At 32.5% G+C, this 15782-nt stretch overlaps 2 protein-coding genes and 1 pseudogene across 2 annotated transcripts; 2 read left to right on the forward strand and 1 right to left on the reverse strand.

The window, feature by feature from the left end:
- LOC18599886 (vinorine synthase) lies at window positions 4486-6067 on the forward strand. The gene has a single exon (XM_018121256.1). The coding sequence runs from the start codon at window positions 4549-4551 to the stop codon at window positions 5881-5883; it is 1335 nt and encodes a 444-aa protein (XP_017976745.1). The 5' UTR covers window positions 4486-4548; the 3' UTR covers window positions 5884-6067.
- Window positions 8812-10100, reverse strand: LOC108662027 (annotated as a pseudogene).
- LOC18599889 (vinorine synthase) lies at window positions 11842-13170 on the forward strand. Its single transcript, XM_018121058.1, has one exon. The coding sequence runs from the start codon at window positions 11842-11844 to the stop codon at window positions 13168-13170; it is 1329 nt and encodes a 442-aa protein (XP_017976547.1).

The following is a 15782-nucleotide window of genomic DNA, read 5'->3' on the forward strand; positions in this document are numbered from 1 at the left end:
TCTATAGGAGATTTCATAAGATGCAAAGGATCTTTTCTCTTTATAAATGCTGGAGCCACGACCTTGTGGATTTTCTTGACATAAAGAGGCTCAAAAGAGAAGGATAAATGTATCTGATATTCATATTCTTTTTAGAGTCAAGAGTAACAATATGAGTTGGTTCATTTATTGTTGATTGAAACTTAAGCTCTTGATGCTAATTTATTGGGATCTTGCTTGCAAAAAATGTGGCTCTCACTTTTATATTATAAAGGGACGAGAGGAATATTAAAACAACCATGTGAAACATCAGGACAAAGAAAAAAATATTAAAACAACCATGTGACACAGTAGAGTATATTTGTAGTTCGAATCAAATCTAGTTATGCATTTGTTACGCTTTGGATTTTGTCTTTTTTCTTAAGTAAAGCTTTGAACTTATGTCTTGTTCAGCCACTCTGGGCCTATATATTTCCAACCTTACATTTTAGGTAGCCTTACATTAGCTACACAAGCCTGAAGCCAATTAGGACAAATGACAGAGATCATGGAAGTCCAAATTATCAGTAGAGAAACCATCAAGCCTTCTTCGCCAACTCCACACCACTTAAGAACCCATAAGCTATGTCTTTTTGATCAGTTAACCTCTCCTACTTAGATGCCCACGCTTCTCTTTTGCTCCGCTAGAGATGGAAGTCCTAGAAACCATATTTCTGATAACCTCAAGAAGTCCCTATCCAAAGCCTTAACCCACTTTTACCCACTTGCTGGTAGGATCAAGGCTGACTTAACCATCGACTGTAATGATAATGGTGCCACTTTTGTTGAAGCTCAGGTGGCCCGGGACATGTCATTTGTGCTGATGAAAGATAGAGAGTGATGAAGAGAGTGTTTCGGAATGATTTTTCTTCATTCATAAAAAATTCCAAGAGGATTACAGAGTTTGTCTTTTTATATACAAGTCTACACAAACGAAAAATAGAAAACGACAAAACTGTATAACTAATCTACCAATTAAAGAAAATTAACAGTAACATTTGTTTTAAATGAAATGTTGTCGTTTATGCTATCTTCTTGTTATCTCCCTAGCCTTTGTGTCAACACGGTGCATTTAATCTTTATTTAAGAACTCTATTTACAAGCAGCTTCATCCCTTGTATGTCTGAAACTTCCATACTTATTTTCTTTGCTATTTGAGTCCTTATTCTTCATGATAGTTTAACACTCCCCCTCAAGAGGAACCATGAATGTTGTGAATGTTCACCTTGCATAATAACTTCTAGAATTGTCCAAGTTGTAGAGCCTTTGTGAATGCATCTGCTACCTGTGAATTTGTTGATATATGAACTGGTTCAATCACACCACTTAAAATGTTCTCACGAATGAAGTGGCAATCAATCTCTATGTGCTTGGTTCTTTCATGTAAGATTGGATTTTTGCTGATGTAGATTGCTGACTGATTGTCACAGTATAGCTTCACTGCAACTTCTTGTTCAATGCCAAAATCTGCAAGTAAACCTTTAATCCAAATAATCTCACAACAGGTGGTTGCCATAGACCTATATTCTGCCTTAGTAGAACTTCGAACCACTACTTGCTGCTTCTTGCATTTCCAACTTACTAGTGAGTTGCCAATGAACACACAATAGCTAGTAATAGATTTCCTAGTGTCAGGACACCCTGCCCAGTCACTATCACAATAAGTTGAGATTTTCAAATCTGACTCTGCTTTCATCAATATACCTTGGCCAGGTGCTATCTTTAAGTATTTCAATACTCTGTAAGCTGCCATATAATGTTTTCTACCTAGTTTATCCATGAACTGAGAAAGAGTTTGTACTGAATATGAAATATCAGGTCTTGTAAATGTCAAATAAAAGAGCTTTCCACTAACTGTCTGTACTTGAAAGAATAAGCTAGTTCATCTTCTTTGCTTGCTTTAGTTAGCTTCACATTATAGTCAATGGGTGTTGAAACTGGCTTGGCTCTAAGTAATCCATATTCTTGTAACAGATCAAGTGTATACTTCCTTTGGCATATTGAAATGCCTTCTGGTGATCTTGACACTTCTAGACCAAGGAAGTACTTCATTGTACCTAAGTCTTTAAGCTTAAACTACGAGCTTAAATGTTCCTTTACTGCTGCTGCAACTTGAGTAGAAGTGCTGCCAATCAAGATATCATCAACATATGTCAGTAAAGCAATGAATTCACCATCAGCTGTGTTCATAGTAAATAATGAGTAATCTGACATTGACTGTTTGAATCCATAGTGAATGATACATGAGGTTAGCTTGGCATTCCATTGTCTTGAGGCTTGTTTAAGTCCATATAGAGATTTATGAAGTTTGCAGGCTAACTTTGATCCACTCGGATGCTCCCCCTTAACTGTATATCCCTCTAGTATGTCCATGTAAACCTCTTTATAAAGGTTTTAATGTAAGAATGCATTATTGACATTTAGATGGGATAATGTCCAATTCCTTGCAACTGCAAGTGCAAAAAAAGTTCTTTCAGTGGATTGTTTAGCCACAGGACTGAAGGTCTCTTGATAATCAAAACCAGCCACTTGACTGTATCCTTTGGCAACTAATCTTGTATACCCACTTGCAGCCAACAGTATGACAATTTGCAAGTAATGGTACTATGCTCCAGGAGCCATTCTCTTCCAAAGCTTTCAGCTCAGCTGCTATTGCATTTCTCCAGTGTGAATGAGATACTGCTTGACAATTTGAAATGCATTTTCTTCTTTCTCCTTTTTTTTTTTTCTCAAGCAATATAGCCGGTTGACGGTGCTCCCATTCGTCGCTCAACCACCCCACGGCATGTGCTCCTCAAGGTTTGGTGAGCACTGATTTGGTGCTCCCTAGAGGAAGGGAGCACTCTTGGGAGCACCGATGGAGCACTAGATCGATGCTCCCAAGGGTGCTCCCCTCCCTTAGGGAGCACTAGATGCCGCCGACTATAGGGTGACTTGGGAGAATTTTTTTTTTTTGTGCAGAAAAGAAAAAAGTTTTGAAAATAAAAAATTATAATTTTTTAAAATGAATGAAGGTAAAATTATCTTTTCAATATTACCATGTTATCAATTTAACAGAAATATTAACAGTTGACTAACAGCGAGATTTATGTATTTAATGAAAGATATTTTTTTGAAGTGGACTATCCATATTAAAAACTAATAAACCCATGTAAAATTATGACTAAAAGTTAAAGGATGAGAGTCTTTTACCCTTATTTTTAAGTCTCTTAAATTTTAAATTTATTTTTTAATGAGGTGACATCATTTGATGTCCTCATATAATGTCAGTCCATCAAATACAAATATAAAATAAAACTTGGTATAATCAAACATTTAGAAAATGTTTTTTTTTCAACATTTTCTTTATCTCTTCTTTTATAATAATAAAAATCTTCTTACCTAATAAATTTTATTTATAAAATATTAGAAAAGATCTACGTGATAATATAACATATGAAATTTGATCCTAAACCGATAAATAAAAAGAAAGAAAAGAAAGACCCATAACAAATGTTCTATTCCATTGAATATTAATGTCCTAAATTTAGTTCCTATAGTAACTCTTATGTGGTATATATGAAAAGCTTGAGCCTCTTATTGATTAGTATAAGTTTTCATGATATATTCTCTTCGTATTATTTTTATTTAATTTTTGAAAATTAAGAAAAATGTTTTGATTTTAGTGTATTTAGTAATAAAATTTAAAATTCTTATTATAAAATTAATGCTTTGGATTAATTTACTTTAAAACTTAAATCTTGCTAGGACTGCAAAGAATTTGTTTCCTTTTTTCTTTAATTTATTAATTTGTTTCTTTTGATACATTGCAAGAATTTGGTAATTTTTAATAATATTGGTAGATACTAAAAGAGATTATGAAAGTTAGCGCATATCTGCCAAGAATCTTTAATTGGAATAAGAAATAAATATATATTTTTAATTTAAAATTAAATATAAAAAATAGATACGATATATTATATATTAAACAAGATAATAACTCTATGTATCAAAAAAGAAAAAAGATAATATCTTTGCGCAAAAAGCAGATTCAAACTTAAACCAATTAGTGCAGGCAAAGCTTCGTAAGCCTAAATGGATTAAACCATAAGAAGAACTCTAATGATACTTGATATGCTTCGGATTTTTCATTTTAAAGGAATAAAATAACCATGTGAAACAGTGGAGCAATAAATTTAGTGGNATACAGAAAAGTCACTGATTATCCTTGTGTAATCCCCCAAAGCCTGGAACGAAACCAGACCACAAAGACTTTTATATATAACATATATATATATATATATATGTATTTGATGTGCTTTGGATTTTCCTTTTTAAAGGAAATAAATAAAAGAACCATGTGACAAAGTAGAGCAATAAATTAGTGGCCAAATTTTGTTATATGTATCTATTTGATATGCTTTGGATTTTTCTTGTCAAAGTAATAGGCCATGGATCTTGTTCAACCATTTTGAAAGGCTATATAAACTTCATTGTGGGTTGCCTAACTATATGCAGTACAAGGTTGAAGCAAAGGGATAGATTACAGAGATGGAAGTCCAAATTATCTCGAGAGAGACCATCAAACCATTTTCGCCAACTCCAGACCACTTAAGAACCCATAAGCATAGTCTTTTAGATCAGCTAGTCCCTCCTATATACCTCCCCATGGTTCTCTTTTACTCGGCTACAGACGGAAATGATCCTAGAAATTATAATATTTCTGATTACCTCAAAAAGTCCCTTTCCAAAGCCTTAACCCACTTTTATCCATTTGCTGGTAGGATCAAGGATGACTTAACCGTGGATTGTAATGATGGTGGTGTCACTTTTGTTGAAGCTCAGGTGGCCTGTGACATGTCGTTTGTGCTAGAAGAGCCAGAGATTGAAGTACAACAGCTGTTACCGTGTGCTCCATTCGAACATTCACCTCAAACTCAATCAAGTACTGATCAGGTAATACCGCTTGCTGTCCAAGTCAACTATTTTGCTTGTGGGGGTATGGCCATTAGTGTTTGTATTAGTCATGTTATAGCTGATGCATCAGCTGCAGCCCACTTTCTAAAAGGCTGGGCTGCACTCGCTCGTGGAGCTGATAACATTGAAGGTGTGATTTATGATTCTAGCTCTCTCTTCCCTCCTCGAGATTTATCAATATTTCGGAAGTACGTAGGGGGGCTTGTGGACGAGAATGGTAAAGTGGAATCACCTGAAGATAAGTTTGTTACAAAGAGGCTCATGTTTAATGGCTCTAAAATTACTGCTCTAAGAAATGAAATAGGAGATGGACTGAACTTGTATCGTCCAACACGTGTTGAGGCTGTGACTGCGGTTGTTTGGGAAGCCCTTATAAATGCAACTGCTGAAAATGATGGAAGTGGGACTTCGCCAATACTTGCGGTATCCAATGCAATGAATTTAAGAAAGAGAATGAATCCCCCACTCCCACAGCAATGCATCGGTAATGTTAGCTTCTCTAAAATGGTAAGTTCACTGAACGTGAAGATAAAAAACCGTAGCAATCTGGCAAAAATAATTCATGAGTCTATAAAAGAGACGGATGATGAATATATAAGGAAGACGTTCACAACTGGTGAATGCCTTAATTTAATGGAGAAACTATGCGAGAAATTTGAAAAGAATTCGAAGCTAGGGATGTTCATATTCAGTTGTTGGTGTAGATTTCCATTTTATGAAGTTGATTTTGGATGGGGAAAGCCCGTATGGTTTGAATGTCCTTTGAGGGCTAACAGGGTTGGCTTTTTCGTGGATACAAGTGATGGCGAAGGAATAGAAGCATGGATAACATTGAGGAAAGAAGAAATGGCCAAACTTGAAAAAGAACCTGGCATCCTTGCTTATGCTACTTTCAAACCAAGCATATGAAGAAATTGTTCACTTCTCCTCATTTAGGAAATAAATGCTACAATAACGTCCTTTCTCTTAAAGTTGCATCAAGACTTTAAGCTGGTCCTTGCATGTTTGAGAAGTCAGATAACAGTTTGCCTGCTACAACAATTGTATTCCTTAACTACAATGTTACACTCATTTGCAATACATTTCTCTGTTTTCATGATGTGTTTTCAATTTTTTATTTCTCTTCTTTTTTTGTTTTTTTTATTTGACGCAGCAAAATTGTAAAAGAAGTGTGATATATTCCCTGTTTATCGAAAAATATAAAATCTCTTCTTAAGATCTAATAATTGAATACCTTTTGTCTTTTGATTTTCTTCATAATTTTCTTCTTTTGATGCATTGCAAGAATTTGGTCATTTTTAATAATATTGGTGGATACTGAAAGGGATAATGAAAGGTAGTGCATATCTACGAAGTATCTTTGGTTGGGATAAGAAAGAAACATATATTTTTAATTCAAAACTAAATAGAAAAATATATATGATATATGTTACGTTAAAGATTTAGATTTCATGCGGTGATATGTACAATGTTAAGTCACTACAATATACCACCTCATTAAGGGTAAAATCCAAAAGGCTCTCTCAAAATACTTCAAAAGGATACTGTTGGTCCCTCTTATTTTAAAATAATATTTTTAGTCCTTTGACGGTTAACACCGTTAGTTAATAGTTAAAAAAATTAAACCTAATATTACATAAATGTTTTAAAACATAAATACCCTTTATATTATTTTTTTAATTTAAACATATTTTCTTTTGAAAAAAAACTGTTCATCGATCTCTCAAAAACCTTAATTAGTAAAAAAAAAACCTAAAATATTTTTATTTGAAGGCTTGAAAATTTGAAACCGTTTCCGCCTTAAAACCATAAACTTGTTTCTTGAGGTAAAGTATATTGTCATCAATCTCTTTATTTTTCCAACAATTTAAAAAAAAAATTCATTGAAAAGAATATATTAAAAAGTAAATCTTTTGTCCAATGATGGATATTGATGATGTCAGATCAAGAGATTAATATTTTACTTGTAATTACTAATCCTATTGAAATAATTTTGCCCAAAATTTGTTCTTTGAAACTAGGGTTTAGGATGAGATAAAAAGATTTTAACTTGATTACTATATATAAAAGATTTTCACTTGATTACTATATATAAAAGATTTTAAGTTTATTTCTTTTCTATCAAATATTGAATTTTATTAAGTATTTAAATGAGACAAATTACTGCATTCTCAAATCCTGTTTTAAAATTTTATGAAGTTTTAAGTTTTTTTTCTTTTTTATCAAACATTGAATGTTATTAATATCAAAATAAATTTTATTAAATTTTAGAAGGTAACATAGGCAGTTTTCTTTTTTTAAAAAAAATATTTGTGTCCTAAAATATGTATGTAGTATGGTTATAATTTTTTTAACTGTTGACAAACAGTGTTAATAGTTAAGGGACAAAAAACATCATTTTGAAATAAAAGGAGTCAAAATGTCTTTTTGAAATATTTTGAGAAGCTTTTTAGATTTTACTCACGTCATTATTGAGGTAAAATTAAAATCAAGACTTAAAATTAAATATTAATTTTTTAAAAAAAATACATATAAAATAATACTAAATATTAAAAAGTTTCCTTAAAATACATAAATAATAGTTTTTTTTCTCCCTCCAACTCCCTCTCAACGTTTTCTTGTTCTCCTCTCCTTTTATCTCTCTGCAACTCCATCATTTTCTCCTCTTATTCTTCTTCCATTAAGAGTAAATTTGACAAAATTATTGTGTAACTTCAATAGTGAAAATGCTGAGGAAAGTCTTAGCTCGACTTAATGGACGTGGGCTATGAAGGTTTGAGATTCTGGTTTCCATTTGGGGCTTTGATTGCCAATGCTTTTGCTGCTTGTGTAATGACAGCACGATCTCCACAGTGAAAAGGCTGGTAAGATTTTATTGAATGGTTTGCAATAATTGTGAACCTCCGAGCAATAGTTTACAGATCATTGGAAGCAAATTTTAATTCTTACAAATATTTTATCTTAAACTCAAGGGAATTTAGGTTCGTTGGCAAAGGATTTTAGGTAATTGAAACAAGACATAATATTTTAAAAAATCAATCTCTGAACTATTTAAGAAAATTTAAATAAAATTTTATTTTTTTAATGTTTAGTGAAGATCTTATATTTTATTTTGAACTAAATAAGTTTCTATAACTAATAATTGATTAGTTGTTTTTGTTTAAAATGTCACCTGTCATTTTATGTCATGTGTTACTGACGTAAAATGTTAACTTATAATAAACATATGATAAATATGGATGATGATGTGTGGCATGATGACACGACAATATGACATTTTATCTTTCATATCAAAGTCATATAAGCATCAAATGAAAATGAATGCTTTGATTAATAACAATTAGTCAACCATTAATCATAAAAGCTTTTTTTTTTTTGAAATTTAATAATATATTGAAGTTAGAGAGATAAAAATCCTCACCTCTAGAAGTGCAAAGGAAAATTCATGGCTGTCACTTTCTGACATAAAAACTTATTTAACACAAAATAAAAATAAGAAAAATTAATCGAACATAATTAAAGAATAAAATTTATTTAAATTTTCATGAATAGTTTAAAAGATTTCAAAGATGCAAAGGAGAATTTCTTTCATATATATATAAGACATTTTTATAAGAGATTTCGTAAGAGGCAAAAGGGGGATTTTTTTTTTATATTTATGTGTGTGTGTAGGAGATTTCTTAAGATGCAAAGGAGGATTTATTTATTTATTTATTTATGAATACCGGAGCCACAAGCTTGTGGACTTCTTGACATTACGAGGATCTCAAAAGAGAGGGATAAATGTATCTGATATTGATATTCTGTTCAGAGTCAAAAGGAACAATTTGAGTTGGTTCATTTATTGTTGATTGAAACTAAAGCTCTTGATGCTAATTTATTGGGATCTTGCTTGCAAAAAATTTGGTTTTGACTTACTCCAACTGGACCATTTGCAGGAGCATCTAAGACAAGCACACCACTTACTCCCAACTGTTCGACAGATTGATCTGGTACAAATTTAATCCCTAAAACAGGTCTTGTCACCTTCCCAAACTTCACCAACTGATCAACAATATCACCTGCTGTGTCAACTGGAATTGAAAATAAAACACCATAAGATGCACCGGAAGGAGAATATTTAGCAGTATATAAGGTTTCCTGAACTATCCAGGAGTGGCCCTCCACTATTTACCTGGATCAATAGCATCATCTGTCTGTCTAACGTCTTGAATTGGGCGGCCAGTGGCAGCAGAACTTATATCTCTGCGAAGCCCACTGATAAATCCAGCTGTAAGAGTATGATCAAGTCCACAAGGTTTGCCAATAGCATATACTTTCTAGCCAGCAAGCAAATCTGCTGATATACCGACAGGTGCAGGTATAAGTTTGTCTTTGGGTGCACCAACACGCAGTACAGCCACATCCTTGTCTTGGTCAAATCCAACAACTTTTGCATCATAAGTTGACTGGTCAGCAAGAGTAACCTTGAGATCGGAAGCACCACGGATCAAATGATAATTGGCGACAACGTAACCATCTTTATCCCAAACGAAACCCGACCCGGGTCCTTATGGTACCTCCAACACGTCCACTGTGAGAGCATCCTGCCTGACGGCGATATTGGTGATGCAAACAACGGAGGGAGTTGAATGCTAATTTTATGTCTCTGACTCGTTCAAATTTAAAGTGAATGGTTGGCATGACAAGATTTTAGATATATTCTTATCTTATATTTAATTCATAAGGCTAATTAATTTTTTGTCTTGTGTTTACAACCCAGAAAACAGATTTAACAAAAAACAAAAAGTTTTTGGAAAATGTAAAAGAGAACATTGAGAGACTCACACGATTCCACAAAAAAGAAAAATATTTGATTAAAAATGAAAAGAGTACAAACGGATCAAGAATACAAATACGCCATCGTTGGGTTACAGGTACACCCTTCAATGGTTAGACACAAAAATACCTTAAACGATAAAGCAGTTCAAAAATTCGTCGACTATTCCCTTATATAAAGAGCTAACGCACATTTACAAGTATTCTACCCAAAACCATTTCAATGCTTGAGATGAAGGAATTCCTTCCCCAAGGATCTTCCTTTTAAAGAGTTAACAAACCTTTACAAGGGTACTTCCAAAAACCATTACATTGTCTAAAATGAAATATTATTTCCCAAGCACAAAATGACATACTTTCTAGACAACTCTACCCTGTTATGACCCTATATAACGGTTGCTTACGACACTAACCCGCAAGTGTGAAAGGCCATTTAAAGGTTGAACCCACAAGCTCTTTCATGTTTGATACAAGACATCCCAGTAAATAAAACAGGGTAATGCGTGCGAATATCCAACCATAATAATAGCAAGTTATACTCTAGATAATTAGTTATAACCAAGTCACTTGGGAATTTTCAAAAAAACTTCCGTAGCTTTTAAGCCTAGAAAAATCTAAAAGAACATAGAATGCTAATTTAAGGAGGATGGGTGAGAGGGAGAAAAGAAAAGGAGATTGGGTGAAAGGTAGTTAGGAGAGAAATAAATGAAAAATTTTTTTATCTTTTTTAATTTGTTTTAAGAAAATTAGTAATATTTATTTTTAAGCTTCACAAAATTTAATTTTTTTTTACTGAGGTGGCATTATTTGATGTCCTTACAAGCATCAAATAGAAATATACAGTAAAACTTGGTATAATTCAACATTTCGAACATGTTTCTACAACATTTTCTTTATCTCTTTTTTTTATAATAAGAAAATTCTTCTTACCTTATAAATTTTATTTATGAAATATTAAAAATGATCTACATGACAATATAACATATGAAATTTGATCCTAAACCAGTAAATATAAAAACGAAAGAAAAGTAAGACCTAGAATAAATGTTCTATACCATTGACTATATTAATGTCCTAAATTTAGTTCCAATAGTAACTCTTATGTGGTATATGTGAAAAGCTCGAGCCTCTTATTGATTAGTATAACTTTTCATGATATATTCTCTCTGCATTACTTTATTATTTTAATTTGATTTTCAAAAATTAAGAAAAAAGTTTTGCTTTTAGTGTATTTAGCATTAAAATTTAAAATTCTTATTATAAAATTAATGTTTTCAATTAATTTACTTTAAAATTTAAATCTTGCTGCCTTCCAAAATAAAAATAAAAACCTTAAATCTTGCTAGGGCTGCAAGGAATTTGTTTCCTTTTTTCTTTTATTTATTAATTTGCTTTTTTTGGCACAATGCAAGAATTTGATAATTTTTAGTAATATTGGTAGAAACTAAAAGAGATAAAGAAAGGTAGTTCATATCTGCAAAGTATCTTTAGTTGGGATAATAAGAAAGAAATATATATTTTTAAATCAAAATTAAATATAAAAGTACATACGATATATTATATATTAAATAAGATAATAATTCTATGTACCAAAAAGAAAAGATAATAACTTTGCACAAAAGGTAGATTCAAACTTAAACCAATAAGTGCAGGCAAAGCTTCACAAGCCTAGATGGATTAAACCATAAGAAAAACCATAATCACATTTGAAATGCTTTGGATTTTCCATTTTAAAGGAATAAAAGAACCATGTGAAACAGTGGAGTAACAAATTTAGTGGCCATATTTTGTTATATATTTATATATTTGATATGCTTTGGATTTTCCTTTTTAAAGGAATAAAAAAACCATGTGAAACAGTAGAGCAGTAAATTAGTGGCCACGTTTTGTTATATCTATACCTCTATTTGATATGCCTTTGATTTTTCTTGTTAAAGTAATAGGCCTTGAATCCTGTTCAAGTATTTTGAAAGGTTATATAGACTTCATTTTGGGTTGGCTAATTATATGCAGTGCAAGCTTGAAGCAAAGGGATAGATTACAGAGATCATGGAAGTCCAAATTATCAATAGAGAAACCATCAAGCCTTCTTCGCCAACTCCAGACCATCTAAGAACCCATAAGCTATGTCTTTTTGATCTGTTAGCCTCTCCTATTTACATCCCCACGCTTCTCTTTTACTCCGCTAGAGATGGAAGTCCTACAAATTCTATTTCTGATAACCTCAAGAAGTCCCTATCCAAAGCCTTAACCCACTTTTACCCACTTGCTGGTAGGATCAAGGATGACTTAACCATCGACTGTAATGATGATGGTGCCACTTTTATTGAAGCTCAGGTGGCCCGGGACATGTCGTTTGTGCTTGAAGAGCCAGACATTGAAGTTCTGCAGCAGCTATTACCATGTGATCCACTCCAACATTTACCTCAAACTCAACCGAGTACTGATCAGGTACTGCTAGCCGTTCAGGTCAACCATTTTGCTTGTGGTGGCATGGCAATTTGTGTTTGTATTAGTCATGTTGTTGCTGATGCATCAGCTGCTGCCAACTTTCTAAAAGGCTGGGCTGAAGTTGCTTGTGGTGCTGACATAATTGAGGGTGTGATTTATGATTGTAGCTCCCTCTTCCCTCTACGAGATATGTCACTCTTTTACAGGGTTATGGAGATTCTACTCCACAAGACTAATGCGGGATCACCTGAAGTTATTACAAAGAGGTTCTTGTTTGATGGCTCTAAGATTGCTGCTCTAAGAAATGAAATGGGAGATGAACTCAACTCGTACCATCCAACACGTATTGAGGCTGTGACTGCACTTATTTGGGAAGCCCTTGTAGCTGCAACTGCTGAAAACGTTACAACTTCTCCAATACTTGAGGCATCTAATATTGTGAATCTGAGAAAGAGAATGAACCCTCCACTCCCACCGCAATGTATTGGTAATGTTTGTTTCGTTTCAATGGTAAGTACACCGACTGAGAACATCGAAAATCGTACAAGTCTAGCAAGAAAAATTCATGAATCTATAAAGGAGATAGATGATGACTATATAAGAAAGATATTCACCAGTAATGCTGAATGCTTTCATAATCTTATGGAGAAAATATTTGAAGAAATGAAAAAGAGTTCAAACATAGGGATGTTCCGTTTCAGTAGTTGGTGCAGATTTCCATTTTATGAAACTAACTTTGGATGGGGAAAGCCCATATGGTTTGGAACTGCTTTTGCGATTAACAGGAATGGCTGTTTACTGGATACAAGTGATGGTGAAGGAATAGAAGCATGGATATCATTGACCAAAGAAGAAATGGCCCAACTTGAACAGCAACCAGGCATCCTTGCTCATGCTGCTTTCAAACCAAGCATATGGAGATTCTGAACTTCTCATGATCATAAGGAATAAATCACTACAATTATGTCCTCTTTCATTTGTCTTTCCTCACTTTTTTTTTTCTTCATTCTATGTTTCCTTATTCGTGCCAAATATGATGTAATATGAAAAATGACAACAAAGATGGAGATGGATCATTAATGAAATATTAATTATAAGTTTTATGTGACTCATAGGAGATGATTAATTTATTAAGGGATCATGATGAGAGGCGACTGTTGTATCACACTCAACTCCCATACACAATCGCTAAGCCCCAAAATCTAATTGAAATTCGTAACTTATTCGCCGAACTAGAACTAAATTAACTTGCAACATTTAGCAGACACAAACACAGAGGCCAGCCGTGCACTTGTTAGCGGTGCAACCATTGCAACGGCTAACACATTCCTCTGGTTTCCGGCATTGAACTGGCTTCTCTTGCTTTATGGCGTAGTGCTCTTCTAGCGGAAGAGCACAGCCACAGGCGCAAAGCCCAGCAGTGCATTGGTTTACGGTGCACCCATGGCATCGGTCAATACAATCTGAGGGCTTTTGGTATTGAACTGGCTTCTCCTGTGCTCCAATTCCTCGAGCCAAACCTATAAAGCATTGTTTTCATTAGTTCAAAACACACATAGAAGTTCTACTGTAGTTTGTGCTTTCTATTAACTAAATTATCTTTAAAATAATTAATAAATAAATATTAGAAACAACATTGAAGAATTAATAATTCAGTCTTAATACAACGGTTGATCTTTCCTTGCGTTTACAAGATAGAAAACAAATTTAACAAAAAAACTAAAAGATTTTGAAAAATGTAAAAGAGATGATTGAGAGACTCACATGATCCAATAACCAGCAGGGCTACCAAGAAGAACAGCTCGAGGCTAGCAGCTCTTTCCTTTTTGATGTTTTAGAATGTGCTTTTTGGTGTGATTAATTGTCTTCTATATGGGTTTAATTAGGTTAAGGAAATTCGCACAATGTATAAACCTATAGACATGGCAAGAATCTCCATAAATAGAAGGTATTTTATCATTGATGGAAAGGAATTTAATAACACTATATTTTGTAAGGAAAAATCTCTCCCCAGCTGTTTGATTTCAGGCAAATAATAAGACTATTGACCAAAGATCAGGCCTAGATTAAGCTATTATAAATGCAAAATTTCAAAACAAGTTTGTGATTCTTAAAATTTTTTTAAAATGGTTCTTGGTTTATTCTATATAAGAGATTCCATTTTTTTTTTTTGCATAAAATTAAAAAAAAATTGTTAATGTTCACTCAACATTAATAATAATTGACCTCAGATAGAATCTGGATAACATAATATCTAAAAAGTCTCTAAATAATTCAGAAAAATTTAAACAAATTTTTATTTTTTTATTTTATTCAATCAAGTGTTTGAATTTTACTTATCATTCTATATAATGTAATGCTAACATGACATTATCATATTATAATAAATAATAATGTAGTTGACAGGTTTCGCTTTTCTGCTTTGATGATCTGCTTTGATATTGAAACCCGTCCCTACTTTTGCATTCTTGTGCTTTGCCGACTCTTGGTGAGCATCATGTACAAGAGATGAGTCTTTGTAGTTTTGTATGGCTCATGTTGCTTGCTTTTGTCTTATCAATCTTTCTTGATGCATTGTTAAGTGGTTGATTGCCGCAACTCTTGTGTTTTTGAATGTTTTCATGTTACAATGCTTATTTTGTACACGGACTCACGCCCTCATTCAACTTATGAATATACTCATACTTACTTTGTTTTCTAAAAAATAAAAATAATAAATAATATTTTAATTAATAATAATTAATTAATTATTAATTATAAGAGTTTATTTTATCATTGATGGAAAGAAATTTAGTACCACTCTATATGACAATTCAGCACAAATTGATTTTTGTAAGCTATTGACCAAAGATTTGATTCGGATTAAGTTTCTATAAATGTAAATTTTTTTAATATAAGTATGTAATTCTTGAAATTTATTTAAAAATGATTTTTTTGTTTACTATATAGCAAGAGATCTAATTTTTTTAGCATACAATTAAAAGAAAATTATCTACACTTAACTCAATATTAACAATAATAGGTCTAAAATATATTTTGAATCTACCCTCATAGATCGTAGATAAAAAAATGTGGATGAAAATTTTAAATTTATTAATTCTTAGATTTGCGGCTTTAACTTATGAAATATTATCATGAATTAAAATTATGATTAAACTATGTTAAAATTTCATAATAATCTTCACAAAATCAAGTCCGTGGAACACAATTCTCTGAGTATAAAACATGCAATCCAATTACTTATATATTTTTTTTTCTAAAGATATATACATCACCAGCTAGTAAAGATATTTTTCTAACACATGAGCATTGACCATGCCTTTCCTGTCTCAAACAAGAAAGGTTTTCATTTTTTTTTTATTATTAAAAAATGAAAATTCGAGTCTGGCTTATTTAAATAACCTACCGTTGAAAATAGTTTGAATAAAGGGTGAAGGGTCTTATCTATAGGCACGATAGTAAGGCAATGAAATAGCGTAAGTCATACGTTTCGGCCTGAGATTTAATCGAATTCAAAGTTGAAACCATCGCCCAATGAC

Source organism: Theobroma cacao, chromosome 5 (genome assembly GCF_000208745.1).
Source record: "Theobroma cacao cultivar B97-61/B2 chromosome 5, Criollo_cocoa_genome_V2, whole genome shotgun sequence".
Classification (NCBI taxonomy): Eukaryota; Viridiplantae; Streptophyta; class Magnoliopsida; order Malvales; family Malvaceae; genus Theobroma; species Theobroma cacao.

Coding starts and splice junctions, on each gene's coding strand:
- LOC18599889 (XM_018121058.1), top strand. CDS start 11,842: ATGGAAGTCCAAATTATCAATAGAGAAACCATCAAGCCTTCTTCGCCA.
- LOC18599886 (XM_018121256.1), top strand. CDS start 4,549: ATGGAAGTCCAAATTATCTCGAGAGAGACCATCAAACCATTTTCGCCA.